General features: G+C 50.6%; 1 gene segment (V, D, J or C); it reads left to right on the forward strand.

Moving 5' to 3' along the window:
- Positions 1 to 14520: 14520 nt before the first annotated feature.
- Positions 14521 to 15074, forward strand: LOC113405211. The segment is given in 2 exon segments: positions 14521 to 14572; positions 14779 to 15074. Coding segments are annotated over 2 exon segments (348 nt in total).
- Positions 15075 to 16638: the final 1564 nt, after the last annotated feature.

Consider the following 16638-nt stretch of genomic DNA (forward strand, 5'->3'; position numbering starts at 1 on the left):
TCCCTTACCCTCTGCTGCCCCCTAGCGGCTCTTCCACTCCAACCCCCTTCAGCTGCATCAATCCGCGTTGCATTGAAATCCTGTTTTCATTCGCTTCCCCTCATCTTTTTTTTTTAATTCCTGATACAATTTTCTGTGCCTGATAGTGAGACAGGCTGGCGCTTCTCCTTGTTACCCTCTTCGGCCAGTGGCTTATAACCATCTTTTTGGTTCCTTGATGTCGCTGTGCGCCCGCTACATAAATATTGCTTAAACCCGGAGAGCGTAGGGGGCGGCGGCGCGGAGAACCAGAGAGCCCTGCAGGGCAGTCCTCTTCCTTCCCTCCCAGCGGAGCCCTCGCGGCAGGAGGCGGCGCAGCGGGAGGGGACGCGTGGCAGCCCCCCTGCTGTAGCCCTGGCCGCCCCCTTCTCTCTCTCTCCCGCCCGCTCCCTCCCCCCCGCCCCAAGCCGGTCCCCTTGGACCCGCGCTCTGGCCGGGCCGCAGGTTTTGGGGTTTTTTTGCTTTGCCGCCCCGTTTTTGTTTTGTTTTTTGTTTTGCTTGAGGCGCCCAAAAAGCCAGAGCCGGCCCTGTCAGCTATGACTCTGCCCATGGTCTGCAGTGAAACTATGGCCAGTTTGCTCCGGGTGGGGAACCGGCCCAATGACTCTGATGGAACCCAATTAATCTGCACCAGTGGAGGATCTGGCCCATTGCACTCAGGAGGAAAACCCTTTCCCTCCCCCACCCACTTGTACAGGGTAAATGTACCGAGTTCCTGCCAGCCTGAAGGCCACCCCTGGAGGCTGAGCGGTGTCACAGCTTCACCTCATCCAGGTTCAGCTGCAGCCACTTTATTCTGCAGCTGAGTCCCTGACAATGAGCCTGGCCGCTTTGCTGCTGGTGCTGGCTCCAGGTATTCAAGGCTCCGCTCTGAGCAGGGCGCCCCGGGTTGGGATTTCCAGGCTCTCGGGGAATGGCTTTTCTGAAAGAAAGGCGCTCCGATAAAAAGGGGATGGGCGCCCGTGGGTAGACAGACGGACAGTGCAGAGGGGAGGATGGGCAGATGGTGCAGAGTGAGAGAGAAACAGATGGAGAGACGCGCAGAGGGAAGGGTAGATGGATGGACAGGCAGACAGCGCAGAGGGAAGGATGGACAGTTGGACAGACATCGCAGAGGGAAGAGTGGACGGACAGACAGACAGCAGGAGGGAAGGGTGGATTTTCGTTTGCTTGTTTTCTCCTTTGTCTATACAGAGGTGCATGTATTTTCCTGTCACTGCTGAGTAAGAAAACCTGGACTAAAACCAACCTCCTCCCCCCAGGTGCGTTAAGCCAATACACGGTGACCCAGGAGCGGTCCCAGGCCGCTGCCCATGAAGGAGAACCCATCCAGCTCAACTGCTCCTACACGGGCACCGAGTACAGCGTGCATTGGTACCGCCAGCCCCAGGGGGGCCAGCCACGGTTCGTGGTGCTCCTGTCCACTAGCCGCAGAGACACCCGAGAGAATTTCACCATGAGCCTGGACACCAAAACCAAAAGCAGCTTCTTGTATCTGAACAGAAGCTGCCTGGAAGACTCGGCTGTGTACCTGTGCGCGCTGGAGCACAGTGCTAGGTGAGCACAGGCAGCCCGTCACAAAACCCGGGGGCAGGGCACAAGGACCCAAGAGAGGAGACAAGCAGAAGTTAGAATAGAACAGAGGATATGAGCACAGAAGAGAAGAAAGGAAAGTAGAACAGAGTGGGCGAGAGGCAATAAGAATAGAATGGAACAGAAGAGAACACATTGGAATGGACCGGAACGGAAGCGATGTGAACAGAATAAAGGGGAGAGAAGAGAAGAGGGATCAGTAATTTAAGGAAGAACTTTGAAGAAATACCTGGAAAATTATAAATCTTTTCACCTTTTCGCCTTCCCCAATTGCCTCGATCGGGTGGTTTTGTATCAAAAATAGCTTCCTTGTCCCACAACACTAGCAGATGGGGAAGCATACTCTGGGGAGACAATCCGGTAACTCAGTCATTCCCATGTGATTTTCCCTGTTGTTCAGGTCAGACACTTTCAGACTGGTAATATGCACACAGACATTCTCACATACAGCCACACACAGGACACACTCGCACACGTAATCTCTCTCTCTCTCTCTCTCTCTCACACACACACACACACAATAATTTTCACATACACCCACTCTCTCTCTCACCCTCACCTAGACTCACACACACAAATAGACAGATTCTAACACACAGCCAGAAACCTACTCACTGAAATCACACACACACACACACAGGCACACTCTCTGACATATATCCCCTTTCATATACACTCAGAAATATAGATAGCTATGCATACACACCATGACACACACATACACGCACACACACTTAATCTCAAAGGCAAAGAGATCCATACACACTCTAGATGATGATATTCTCGATTGGACCAGCTTCTGTTGGGGAGACAAGTTTTCCAGCTACACAGAGCTCTTTCTCCGCTGGGAAGCGTGTCTCTCTCACCAACAGAAGTTGGTCCATTAAAAGATATGACCTCTCCCACCTTGTCCCTCCAATAGCGTGGCACCAACACAGCTACAACAACACAGCACACTCCTAGATAAACAGCCTGGCCCGCAGAATGCATCCCACACCTAGAGAATTTCCTGTGTCAGACTTAGATCTCTACGCAAAGGGACCCAGTCCTGCCTTTCATTGCAGAATCTGACAGACCCCATAGCACCAATGAACTTCCTTCTGTTCATTGCACTGCTGCGAGGTATCACACCCTTTAGTTCTCTGTGCTTTGTTGTTCTCTTTCACACACACTAACACACCTTCCCTCTCACACTCATGCAGGATTTAAGAGCTTGGCGTCCCTTGGTATTTAAAAGCAAAGAACTGCGTTTACGCCAGTCCCATCTCTTCGTGGTCAGCTGTACTGAGCACAACAGAGACACGTGCAGTTTGTAAAACTCCATCTGCTTCCTGCTGGCTCATCTTTAGCTCTCCACTGTAAGGGGACTTCCAGCCAAACGCCCGCCCCTCCCTGGGCGTGACCTCTGTTGGCCTCCCTCGCCCTGTTTTTCCCACAGGGGCCCACGGCCCATACGCCGTCACTCAGTGAGGGAGAGTAGGTTCAGCTCCAGTTACCAGGGAGAGAGCAGAGCATGCATTGCTACCAGCAGTTCCCAGGCAGCTCCCCGCAGTTCATGATATTAAGGATCATGGGTGGCTGGGAACAGGGCGATTCCTTCCCCAGGTCCTTGGAAACCACCCACCGGTGCAGCTCGCTCAGCTTCCCCAGCCAGCAGCCAGCCTGGGCCCTCAGCTGTGTGCTTGTACTAGTGTGCTTTGAGGACAAAACCCACTGCAGCCTGTCAGGGAGGTGGGTAGGTGCGGGCGTGCAAAGACTTGTAGAGCCCGTGGGCCTGTGTGGGAAATGATTTTCTCTCTCAGCGCTCACTTGCCACCGAGATGAGTGTCAGCATAGACAGATACTGCAGCAAGAGGGAGGGATGGCCAAAGCAGCGCGCAGGGTGGCTAAATGGATGCATAGACAGACGTGCAGCAGGAAATCTAGCTACATGTCTACATGCATCTGACGAAGTGGGTATTCACCCACGAAAGCTTATGCTCCAATACATCTGTTAGTCTTAAAGGTGCCACAGGACTCTTTGTCGCTTTTTACAGATCCAGACTAACACGGCTACCCCTCTGATACTTGACATTCTAATAACCAAACACTCAAATATAAGCTCGTTTTGAGGAAATCACTGTCAATCCCGACACAGCAGGAAACATCACTTCCTTGGGTATAAGTAGCCTGCGACACTTATACTTGCGGATTATTCATCTAGACACGTGAAATCTACTGAAGAACATAAGAAGGGCCAGACTGGGTCAGACCAAAGGTCCATCTAGCCTAGTGTCCTGTCGCCCGACAGTGGCCAGTGCCAGATGCCCCAGAGGGAATGAACAGAACTTGTAATCACCGAGTGATCCATCCCCTGCCACCCATTTCATTACCATACTTTCACTGGGGTTACATTTCAGGGGAGGGAAAAGGCTCATCCTCTTCAGCAGTTTGTGGCACCAATATAATATAGGCAATGTGGCTGCCTCTGTCTGTAGTCCCCGGGGCCATTCAGGCCCAGCAGGGAGGTACATTTCAAAGAGGCATAAAAGAGCTGAGCACCCAACTCCCTTAGTCCCCTTTGGAATCTCTGCCGAAGAGAGCCGGGGGGACCTGCTGTTGAGAATGGACAAGCCCGATGGGCACAACGAGTGAGATGTGAACAGGCTGGTTCCTGTTCCCACGTCCCTCTGAATTTAGAGCAAAGAGTGTTTCTATTATCAAGGAGCAAATTTGAGGAGGGGGAGGGGGAGGTAACCTTCAGATTGTGAGCCAGATTCCAGCCCAATTTAAGCCAGGCCGACAGCCCGAGCCCATCCAAGGCCCTCTCCAAATTCCACCCATCACTCAAGCTGCCCCCACAGCCCCCGCTCTTCCCCACAACCCATCTGTGTCTAGAAGCCAGGCTCCGCCCACTCACAGCACCCACTTGCTCAGAGCATTTCTACAAAGTGACTCCCTGGGACTCATTTCCTGGCTGTGTTAGGCCACCCGGAGCTGCTACTGCGGGTACCAAAGAGGATCCTAGTTCAGGAGGCGGAGCTGGTAAATTTGCCCCAGAGGGAGAAGTAAATCTACTGGTGAAGGGGCTGAACCTTTTGTACTGAACGGGGAATACCCGGCTAGACAGCTTCTTCGCTGAGGGACAATGGGGAGACCCTGGCAGCTGTTCCCACGCCTGCTGCTACTGCTGGTGAACATTCCCTGTAAGTCTGGGGGCAGGAAACGCGACAGAAGACGCTGAACGTGATGGTGGATTTAAGAGACAAGGACTAATTCCCTGACTCTCCCTTTGCTTTGCAAGCCAGGCACCGTTCTCTGTACTGGATGGGGATAAGGACTCCTGGGTTCAATTCCCAGCTCTGGCCTGCTGGAGTTCCTTCCCTTTTGTGTGCCTCAATTTCCCCTCCCACCCTTTGCTTGACTATTTAATCTGTACACTCTTTGGGGGCAGGAGATGTCTCTTATTATTGTGCCTTTGGGAATCTCGCAGCCAGCAATAATATAGGGCCAACCCCCTAACCCCAACCCCTAACCCCAGATTATAGCAATCTAGGAATATAATAATATAGGAAAATAGCAGTCGTGGGCCAGATGCAAAGCCCCTGGAAATGAAGAGAAACTCCACCGGGCTTTGCATCCGGCCAGTGTGTGAACCGGGCAGAGGTGCCCTGACATCTATGGGGTGTGTCTTTTGCCTTCTGCCCACAGGGGGGAGCTGCCAGGCCGAGGTGCACCAGAACCTGTCTGCGGTCACTTGGGAAGGGCAGAACGGCAGCATCTCTTGCCACTACACGACGAGCAATTTCGGGAGTTTGCAGTGGTTCAGGCAGCTTCCCGGAGGCCAGCCTGTCTCCCTGCTGATTCTGGTGTCCGATGGGAAACAAACCAAGGAGCCCAACCTCACCGCGGAGCTGGACAAGGGGAAGCGGCTGAGCTCGCTGCACATCAGAGAATCACAGCTGGGAGACGCAGCCACCTACTTCTGCGCCGTGGCGACACGGTGACACAGGAGCACTGGCAGCCTGTGCAAAAACTCCCCAGCTGGAGGGTAACTGTCAGGCTGGCTGGCGGGACAACACCACTTACTTCTTCCACAGTGCATCTCTGAGCGTGCTTCGCCTTCCTTGACACGGTCAGCCCCCAGCACCCTGGTGAGGCAGGGCAGTGCGAGGATCCGCATCGCACAGGTCGGGAGCTGAGACAGAGAGGCTGAGGAGGGAATGCACTTGGGGAATACCTCCTCGGGAAAGACGCCTGAGGCAGTGGCTCTCAACCTTTCCAGACTAGTGTTCCCCTTTCAGGAGTTGGATTTGTCTGGCGTACCCCCAAGTTTCACCTCACTTAAAAACTACTTGCTTACAAAAATAAGACCTAAAAATACAGAAGTGTCCCAGTCATACTAGTCCTGAACAGTTGCCGACTTTCTCATTTGTACCATATAATTATAAAATAAATCAATTGAAATATAACTACTGTACTTACATTTCAGTGCGTAGTATATAGAACAGTGTAAACAAGTCATTGTATGAAATGTTAGTTTGTACTGACTTCGCTAGTGCTTTTTAAGTAGCCTGTTGTAAAACTAGGCAAGTGTCTACACGAGTTGATGTATCCCCTGGCAGACCTCTGAGTACCCCCAGGGGTACATGTGCCCCTGGTTGAGAACCACTGGTCTAAGGAGCCTGAAGGTTTGGAGGGAGGGAGGAAATGAAAAGATAAAATATAAAAACAAATGAACAGGGAGAAAAGAAAGAAAAAAGAGATGGGTGGATTTATAGATACATAGACAGGGAGAGAGACAGACAGCCAGGCATAAGAAACAGAAACGGAGATACATAAGATACACAAGTGACACAAAATAGCTCCCTTTCTTGAGGGAGCATTAGACACTGAGGATTAAACCGAGACTGACCTCCGTTTGCCACAGACTGCGCCTCTAGAAGACAAGGCTGAGACAGCGGCAGAGTGTTTGTGCATAGCTGGCACTGCCCGTTCCCATGAAGCCCAGCTCTGGGGATCACCCCTTTGTCCAGGGGGAGGCAAATCAGAGAGTTAAACCCAGCTAAAAGGGAACTATTTAACACCGACACAAAATATACCAACAGTGACAACCACAGGGGGATTCACTTCAGTGTGTACGTCTCTGGCCAGGAGGGGGAAGCATTTCTAAGGAAGAGGAAGGAGATTGAGGTTAATAAAGTTGCACCTGTCTATTGTCTCTGTGCCCGGCAGAGGGCAGCTTTTCTCCTAAAACATCAGAGGCAAAGGGTTACTCCAGGGCATGGTTCTGTTTTAGGGAGACTGGGGGCTTGTTCCTGATTGGCTGGGCTCATTAATGTGTCTGATCCCTCCAGCAAAGAGGGCTGCAGACAGATTTTGCATCGCTATCCTGGAGGCCGGGAAAAGCACCATCCCTTGGCCTCAGTACGCTGAGGGGTAACCCGGAGCAGCAATGGAGAGGCAGCTGACAGCCTTGTCAGTGATACTGTCCATTCAGTTCTACTGTAAGTCTAGGGGGAGTTTGTCTGTCTAGACTGTGAGCTCATCAGGGTGGGGGCTTTTCCCCACTGTGTCTGTGCAGTGCCCGGCGTAACAGGGATCTCAGTTCCTGGGGGTCTCTGCAACGTCGGCACAACGCCCCTCCCCCAGCTCAGTTCAGTTCTGTTGTATGGTTGTGGAGGTTTTGTCTGTTGAGCTCTGGGGGACAGGAATTGTCTTGTACTCTGTGTCTCTACAGCGCCTGGCACGAGGGGCTCTGATCTCAGCCGGGTCTCCAGGTGCTATAATAATAATTCATAGAGTTTAAAGCCGGTAAGGATCTAATCTGACTTCCTGTGCACTGAACAAGCCACGGAGTTGCACTGAGTTACTCCAGTATTGAGATAATAATAATGGGGCATGAGGAAGGTCTGGTGCTTTTTTAGCCACTGGACTGTCACTCAGGAGACGTGATCTCATTTCCCGGCTCCGCCAGAGACTACCTGACCTTGTGCAAGTGATTTAGGCTTGGATTTGGGAAGAACAACAGAGTCAGGTCCCCGAATCCCATTAAAACTTCAATATGCGTTGAGTGCCTGGCTCCTATGGAAACCCCCTCCCTGATCGCTCGGTGCCTTAGTTCCCCAGAGCAGTTCTAGTCCCTGACGACCCAAGATGCCTCTCCGTTCCCCAGGAGATACTGTGTTAAATATCACAAGAACGGAGTAGGCACTGAGGTGCTGCTTATCATGGGAGGTGCGTTGACTTTGATGGAGACACAACACGGCCCAGAATATTAAGAGATTCTGATTTATTTTGGCTGAAGAAGAAACAGTGATAAGGAGCAACCACTGGGGAAGAAGAGGGGCTGATGAGTACCGAACAAGCTCATCTGTTGCTTCTCCATTTGCCTTTGTCTACAGGGGTGAGCTGCCAAATTAAAGTGGATCAGAGTCCTCCATCTCTGACCAGATCTGAAGGGGAGATCTCCATTCTGACGTGCAGCTACTCAGGAACAGTGTCCTACGTACATTGGTACAGACAGTCTCCTGGGGAAAGTCCTGCCTTCCTGCTGAGCCTGTATGAGGATGGGAATGTTACCCAGGGGCCAAATTTCATAGCCGAGCTCTTGAAAAGGGAGAGACGGAGCCATCTACACATCGACATTTCACAGCTCACCGACTCAGCCGGCTATTTCTGCGCTGTGGAGACACAGTGAAACAAAGTGGCCACCCTCCTGTACAAAAACTGTAACTGCTGGGGGGCAGTGTTACGCCTTGAAAGGAGTGTATTGGAGAGGAAGGTAATTGCATAGGTCTCTGCAGTGAGTCTGTATTTTGTCTGGGAGGGAAGGGCCTTGCTGCTGATAGGGCGAGAGCGGAGGTGTCTTGCCTCTCAAGCAGGAGAAATGCAAGTAGATTAAGAAAGCTCCAGGAGAGGACAGAGAAGCCTGCAGGTGATGAATACACGAGGAGCCAGGAACCCTTCTAGGTCACGGGTCACAGAAATGAGGGGCAGCGCAAGGAAGAGGTGTCCTGGGGCCCTACTAGAGATCCTGGTCATTCGTCTTTACTGTAAGTCCCGCGGCTGTTTAAACCCCTTGATAATAACGGGAGCCAAGATTCTCAGAAGTGATGAGTGAGTCTGGGTGCCTCGGTTTCATAGATTTTAAGGCAGAAGGGAACATTGTGATCATTTAGTCTGACGCCCTGCGCCCCAGGCAACTTCCCCAGTGATTCCTGGATTGGGCCCATGCTCTGTGCCGAGCTGGAGAAAGACATCCAGTCTTGATTTAAAGACTCCAAACTGGAGAATCCACCCACTTCCTTACGTAAGTTGCTCCAATGTCTAATCACCATTACAGAGGTGGCACCTTATTTACCTTGAATTTCTCTAGCTTCAGCTCCCTCCATCGGCTCTTGTCATGCCTTTGTCTGCTATATTAAAGAGCCAGTTACTCAGAAATCTCCTTCCCACCTAGATGCAGAGAGACTGGGATAAAGTTACCTTTTAAGAATTATTACAAGAATGGCTTAAATCATTCTTGTAGTCACACGCTAGAGCATTGCCCAATAACTGACGTTCCTGAGCTGAAATCAGGTGTTACTAGTATTTGTATTACCACAGTGCGCAGGAGCCCGAGCCATGAACCAGGACCCCACTGAGCAAGGCGCTGCCCAAACACGGGACAGGAGATTCCCTTTCCCAGAGACTTTACAGGCTAATTAGCCTAGACTACAGATCACACTGAAATCCCATGCGCTGTCATTCTTGGCATCACAGTCTTAAAGTCACCTCAAATCATTCCTGTCGCTCTTTTCTGGCTGGCTGGGGACACAGCCTCTGATAATAAGACTCTTTACGGTGTCTCGCGCTGGGCACCCAAGAATCATGAGTCACTTTTGTAAATCTTAACCCAGGGGAGGTGACGAATGCCAGAATAATGTGAAAATGATGCGTTCTTCTGTTCTCCTGGGATTAAGGGATGATGGAGGGACCTGATTCATTGATCATTCTGTTTATAAAGGTAAATTTCCTTTCCCACTAGGTGTAAGTTGCCAGGTTAATGTGGAGCAGAGCCCGCTGTCCCTGACCGGCTCTGAAGGACAGGACTCCAGCCTGACCTGCAGTTACTCCGGCACAGTGAGAAATGTGCAGTGGTACCGCCAGGCCCCAGGGGAAAGCCCCGCCCTCCTCGGGGTTTTGTACAAGGACGAGCGTGCCACGTGGGGATTGAATCTCAGAGCTGAGCTCCGTACCACAGAGAAACACAGCTACCTGAACATCACCGAGGCGCAGCTGCAAGACGCAGCCGCCTACCTCTGTGCAGTGGAGGCACAGTGACACAAAGGGTACCCCCGCCTGTGCAAAAACTGTAGGCTGGTATTGTCAAAGGTGCCTAAGGGGATTAGGCACCCAAACACCATTGAAATCCAGTGAGAGTTGTGCACCTAACTCCTTGGGGTCCTTTGAAAATCCCAGCAGAATGACCAAAGACTACATTTCCCAAAAGTGCCTAAGTGGGTTAGGAGCCCCCTTTCAGAAAGGGCTTAGGGGCATGTTTGAAAGGTATTTAGGTGCCTACAGAAGGAGATAGGTGCCTAGTGGGATTTTCAAAAGTGCTTAGGTGACTAACTCCTGTTAATAAAGTTCCTACATGCTTTCGAAAATCCCACTCAATGCCAATCTGCTTCTTTAGCTGCCTAAAAACCGGCCCCTTAGCAACCTAAACCTCTGATAGTCAATGGGATTTAGGATGCTAAATTACCTGGGTGTTTTTGATAATGTTACCCTATGTGCAGAAGCAGTGGATAGATTGCACCCTGGGCTTTCCTCTGATCTCAGGAAGATCAGGGAAGTAAAGTCTTCGCAGATCTTGGTGTGAAGCCTTGAACTTTCTGCGGGGGGAACCATTGATTCTCGGAACCTCGCTGTCCAGTTTCTCTGCTGAGCCACAGTGCATAGCTGTTCTTACTGCTGGTAAAAAGCAACAGAGGGTCCTGTGGCACCTTTAAGACTAACAGAACTATTGGGAGCATAAGCTTTCGTGGGTAACCTCACTTCTTCAGATGCAAGCCGACCTTACTGCTGGTAGTGACGTATGCCGTGTTTTCCCCTTAAAGAAAGAAAGACAAACGAACACGACCTCCTCCAAGCAGAGCTGTGTGTGAACCGAAACAGGAGAAGATGTAGAAACTTCCTGAAATCCCATGAGGAATCTGTGATGTGGAGTAGAAAGGAACTGAACCTGAGTTCCCAGTTCAAAGCTGTGGCAAAAGAGGGCTAATGTGGTCCTTGGATGTATAAACAGGGAGTACTGAGTAAAAGTAGAGGTGATTTTACTTGTGTATACCGCATTGATAACACCAGTGCTGGAATACAGTGGCCAGATCTGATATCCACATTTTAAAGGGATGTTGAAAAATTGGAGAGGGTGCTTAAAAGAGCCACAGAAAATGCCTAACAGCTAAATCTGTTTAGCTTAGTCAAAAAGATCAAGCGATGATTTGTTTATGAAGTATAAGAACCTTCCTGGGGAGAACATTCCTGGTTCTAAATGGGCTGTTTAATCTAGTGGAGAAAGGCACAACAAGAACCAATATGTCTGGAAGCTGAAGCCAGCCAAATTCAAATTAAGCATTACAAAAATTATCTCTTGATTCTTCAAACCAAGATTGGCTGCCTTTCTTTCATACGGTTACTGGCCTAGTGGATAGGGAGAAGTTGAAGACATGATATACCTTGATTTTAGTAAGGTGTTTGAGAAAACCCCACATCATTCTTATAAGCAAACTAGGGAACCATTGTCTAAATGAAACTATTATAACGTGGGTGTAAAACTGGTTGAAAGACCATACTCAAAAGAGTAGTTCTTTGTTATACTGGGAGGGCATATCTAGTGGGGTCCCACAAGGGTCAGTCCTGGGTCCAGTAATATTCAATATTTCATGAATGACTTGGATAATGGGATGGAGAGTATGCTTATAAAAATTGCAGATGACATCAAGGGTTTGCAAACACTTTGGAGGACAAGATTAGAATTCAAAATGACCTTGACAAAATAGAGACTGGTCTGAAATCAACAAGATGAAAGTCAATAAAGACAAGTGCAAAGTACTTCACTTAGGAAGTTAAAAAAATCAAAAGCACAACTACAAAATGGGGAATATCTAGCTGGTTGTAATGCTGAAAAAGAGCTTGGGGTTTATGGGGATCACAAATTGAATATGAGTCAATAATGGGATGCAGTTGTGAAAAAGGCTAATATGATTCTTCCCAACAGGTGTCTGGGTAGTTGAAGTCCCCCATCACCACCAAGTCCTGTCCTTTGGATGATTTTGTTAATTGTTTAAAAAGAGCCTCATCCACCTCTTCTTCCTGGTTTGGTGGTCTGTAGTAGACCCCTACCATGACATCACCCTTGTTTTTTTTACAGCTTTTATCCTTACCCAGAGACTTTCAACAAGTCTCTCCTATTTCCATCTCAACCTCAGTCCAAGTGTATACATTTTTGATATATAAGGCAACACCTCCACCCTCTGTTCCCTGCCTGTCCTTTCTGAGCAAACTGTACCCTTCTATACCAATATTCAGTCATGTGTATTATCCCACCAAGTCTCTGTGATGCCAACTATGTCATAGTATCAGAGGGGTAGCCGTGATAGTCTGGATCTGTAAAAGGCGACAGAGGGTCCTGTGGCACCTTATAGACTAACAGAAGTATTGGAGCATAAGCTTTTGTGGGTGAATACCCACTTCGTCAGACGCATGTCCAAAGCTTATGCTCCAATACTTCTGTTAGTCTATAAGGTGCCACAGGACTCTTTGTTGCTTTTAACTATGTCACAGTTCTGTTTATTAATAGCATTTCACATTCTTCCTACTTATTCCCCATACTTCTCGCATGAGTGTACAAACTTCTAAGATACTGATTTGAATTTCCCCCTATGTTTGATAATAATTAGTCTTATCATGAGTGAAGGAGACTGAACTACATGACCTCTCGAGGTCCCTTCCAGTCCTGTGATGTATTAGCAGCAGTGTCATATGTAAGACACAGGAGGTTATTGTCCTATTTTAGTTGGCACTGGTGAGGCCTCAGCTGAGTCCTGTGTCCAGTTCTGGGTGCTGAATTTTTAGAAAGATGTAGACAAACTGGAGCGAGTCCAGAGGTGAGCAGCAAAAATGATAAAGGGTTTAGAAAACCTGTTCTATGAGGAATGTTTTTTTAATGGGTCTGGTTAGTCTTAAGAAAAGAAGACTGAGGGGGATGAGGATGGAATTAACAGTCTTCAAATATGTTAGGGGCTGTTATAAAGAGGACGGCGATCATTGTTGTCCATGTCCATGGAGGCTGGGACAAAAAGTGATCGGCTAAATCTGCAGTCAGGGAAATTTAGGTTGCATATTAGTGTCACAGAGTCCCCAGGAGATGCTCTGGAACTGCTCCCTACGAAGCCAGTCAGGACTCTGGGGAAATCTCCTCTCTGTGAGCAGACTGACTTCAGGGCAAGAAGCTCACACGTCTTCACCTTCCTGGGTCTGACCTTGGAGCATTCAGCATCCTCTGCCCCTCCGTGTGCTTCCCACAGCGAGTCCGCCCAGGCGGGGTCCTGGGGGAGCCACAGGGTCCTGCACTGCCACTTCGCAGTCAGACGTGACTCTTAGCCAGCCAGTAAAACAGAGGTTTATTAGATGACAGGAACACGGTCTAAAACAGAGCTTGTAGGTACAGAGAACAGGACCCCTCAGCCGGGTCCATTTTGGGGGGGAGTGAGCCAGACACCCACGTCTGCACTTACTCCACGTCCCCAGCCAGTCCCAAACCGAAACCACCTCCAGCCCCTCCTCCTCTGGGCTTTGTCTCTTTCCTGGGCCCTGGGAGGTCACCTGATTTCTTTGTTCTCCAACACCTTTAGCTATCACCGTGCAGGGGGGAAGGGCCCCGGCCATTCGTTACCAGGAGACAGAGTGTCGGCCACCTATGCACACCATCCCTTTGCTTTGCAACAATTACACCCCCCTTATCCCACCACTTAGAGACTTAAGAAATGCATAGGGGAAACTGAGGCACCCCTAAAGTATTCAGAGGAAACATTAAGAACAGTTTCACTTTATCACAATTAGGAAATTCTTTCCAACTATAAAGTGTAGTTAAACTCTGGAATAGGTTTTCCGGGGAGATTGTGGAATCCCCATCTTTGGAGGTTTATAAGGACAAGTTGAATGAACACCTGTCAGGGATGGTCGTGGTTTACTCCATCCTGCCTCAGCACAGAGGGAAGAACTAGGTGAATTCTTGAGGTCCATTCCAGTCCCCATTTCTATGATTCTGTAATCCTTTGAAGATACTTAAGGCAAACAGAAATTTTGGGCTCAATACATGGGTAACTGGATGAAATTTAATAGCCTGTGATATAGCTATATAGGAGGCCAGAGTAAAGGACTCTTGTAGACTTAACCTCTATGAATAAGAATCAATTGGGCAGTATTATTAATGTGACTTGTGCTCCTGAATCCCCTAGGTACTTTGGAGAAATCTCTCCCTACATCTTTAGTTTGATAGTTGAGAGGAGTCATTTCTTCATGGAGGCTGCCTAGGGGATTTGGACACCCAGTTCTGGTAGAGGTCAATGGGAGTTGGGCACCTGATTCCCCTTTGAAAATAACTAAATAATTCTGCACTCGCTTATACACTTGGCCACACGGGGGCAGCTTTCACAAGGTGAAGGGCACTACGGGAAGGAGTTCTAGGCAGTGGCACACGGCTGAGATGGGAGAGAAGGGGCTGGTCGCTGATTGGCTGGGCACACGGCGGGGAGAAGAACGTGCCCGATCCCTCCAGTAGAGGAGACCCCAACACACGGGCCAGCCCCAGGGGAGAACCCAGCAGCGTCCCCGCGCCCTGGGCTGTCAGGGAGCGCAGGGATGGGGAGGCCGCGGGGGCTGTCCTGGGTGATCCAGCTAATGCACGTGTGGGGTAAGGGCCGGGGAGACAGAATTGCTGGTTACTGGCAGGGAGCTGGGGCTGGATTCGCCTCTGTGTGTAGTGGGGAAGAAGGGAGTCCGATGGATTTGATACGCTCTCTCTGCTCTACTCTCTTCCCACCCCACTCCGCGGTTCCCGGGGGCAGGCGGCTCGGGGCAGTGTCTGACTCGGTTCCCCCTTGTCTCTGTTATTCCCAGTGGCCAGCGGGCAGCTCTCTGTGGAGCAGAGCCCGGAATGGCGGGGTGTCTCCGAGGGGCAGAATGGCACCGTGACCTGCACTTACTCCAGCTCTATCCGAAGTTTACACTGGTACCGGCAGGCTCCCGGGGAGCGGCCCCTTTTCCTGCTGATGCTGCACGGCAAGGGGAGCGAGACACAAGAACCGAATTTCACTGCGGATCACGATCCGGGGCAGAAGCGGAGCTCCCTGCACATCCGCGGCTGCCAGCTGGGGGACACCGCCCGCTACCTCTGCGCCGTGGAGACACAGTGACACAGGGCACAGCGCAGCCTGTCCAATAACTCTGGGGGTGACCCGGGAGGGGCTGCGGGGCGCTGGGGGCGCGCGGGGCGGGGCGGGGCGGGACAGAGCCCAATGGGGAGAGGGGGACAGGCGTTTATAGCCCTGCTGGCGGGGGGGAGGGGGGCGCTGGCTCCCTGGTTAGGGCGCTGGGAGGGGACCGAGGAAACGTGGTTTCGGTTCCCAGCTCTGCCAGAGGCGGTTTGACCTTGGCTATGAAGGCAGCATTTCCCCAGGAGCCCCAAGGAGCGGTAGATGCTTCTATGCCTGCGGCCTCACCGCTAGTGTCCGGGGTCCGGCGTGGCAGGGGAGTTCTTCTGACTATTTCCTTGGCTGCCGTGTCCACTCCCAACTGGGTTTTCTCTGGCCTCCAGGCGCCAGCCAAGTTATTCAAGAGCTCACCCCCTTTCCGGGCTAACAAACGGGGCAACTTAAAGTCCAAAGCAAGTATACAAATAGCGTTTCTACCCTGCCTGGGTCCACTGAAACCCCTTGCTTCCTCTTCTCTCTCTTCTTGCCCATCATAATGTCCTATTGCTTCCCTTCTCCAGGGACTCCAGCAGTTAAGCTCCGAGGAACTCCTCGCTTCTTTCAGGGTCTCTCTCAGAGACCCTTCTCAGGAGCAGCGTGGGTCTCTATCTCCTGTTGTAGGCCCTATCTCAGGGACCTCCCCCTTCCCCACAGGAACTTACCCTACTGTCTATGCGTGACTCAATGTGACAGCCACATGTTCTTCCCACAGAGGGCCTCCCCTCACACGTCTCTCCAGGACCGTCTCTTCTTTAACCCTATTTAAATAGTGCTCTGCCTGCTTCACCACCACAACTGGGGGTCGGGGGGCAGCCCTTCTAATTAACCCCCATTACACCCAGCAGGGATCACTAATGAGCCCTTATGTTGCCTGCTCATCAGTGAGCTGGTAGCCGAAGCTAGCTTGCTGCAAAGCGCCAGCCAGCCCATGACGCTGCCCAATCCCTGCTGAAACTTTCTTATTATTGCTAAATTGGGTCTGGTGGTGCTAGGCGCTGTACAAAGAAGCGACTCCAGCAAGGTCACTTAGGAGGCCAGAGCCAAGATTGTCAGAGCATTTTATAGGCGTTAGGTGCTTAACTCCCATAGGCACCTTTGAAAAAATGCAACCCTAACCTCCCTGGGTTTCAGTTCCCCATCTGTATAATGGAGGTGGCTAATAATACTTTTTCTGTCTGTCTTTTCTATTTAGAGTGTAAGTTTCTTAGAGCAGAGACTGTCTCTATATATCCGTGCAGTGCCCAGCAAAATAAGGCTCTGATCTCAATTGGGTTTCCAGGTGCTACTATAATATCAAAACATAATAAATGGTACCAACAGGAGCTCTGAATGTGTAATTCGTTTGCATATATGTATGGGGTGGCCAGGGAGGGGTAGTACCTCTGATGGGGGGACTTGTCATACCCTTTGGGGGTAGTCCATCCACTTTGGTCCCCACCTGTCACTCAGCTCTCACCTGTAGCTGCAGCATGCGCAGCGGCCACACCCCGGGCAATGGCTTCGACAG

The sequence above is a fragment of the Terrapene carolina genome, unplaced genomic scaffold, assembly GCF_002925995.2.
Source record: "Terrapene carolina triunguis isolate 2854851 unplaced genomic scaffold, T_m_triunguis-2.0 Scaffold34315, whole genome shotgun sequence".
Lineage (NCBI taxonomy): Eukaryota > Metazoa > Chordata > Testudines > Emydidae > Terrapene > Terrapene triunguis.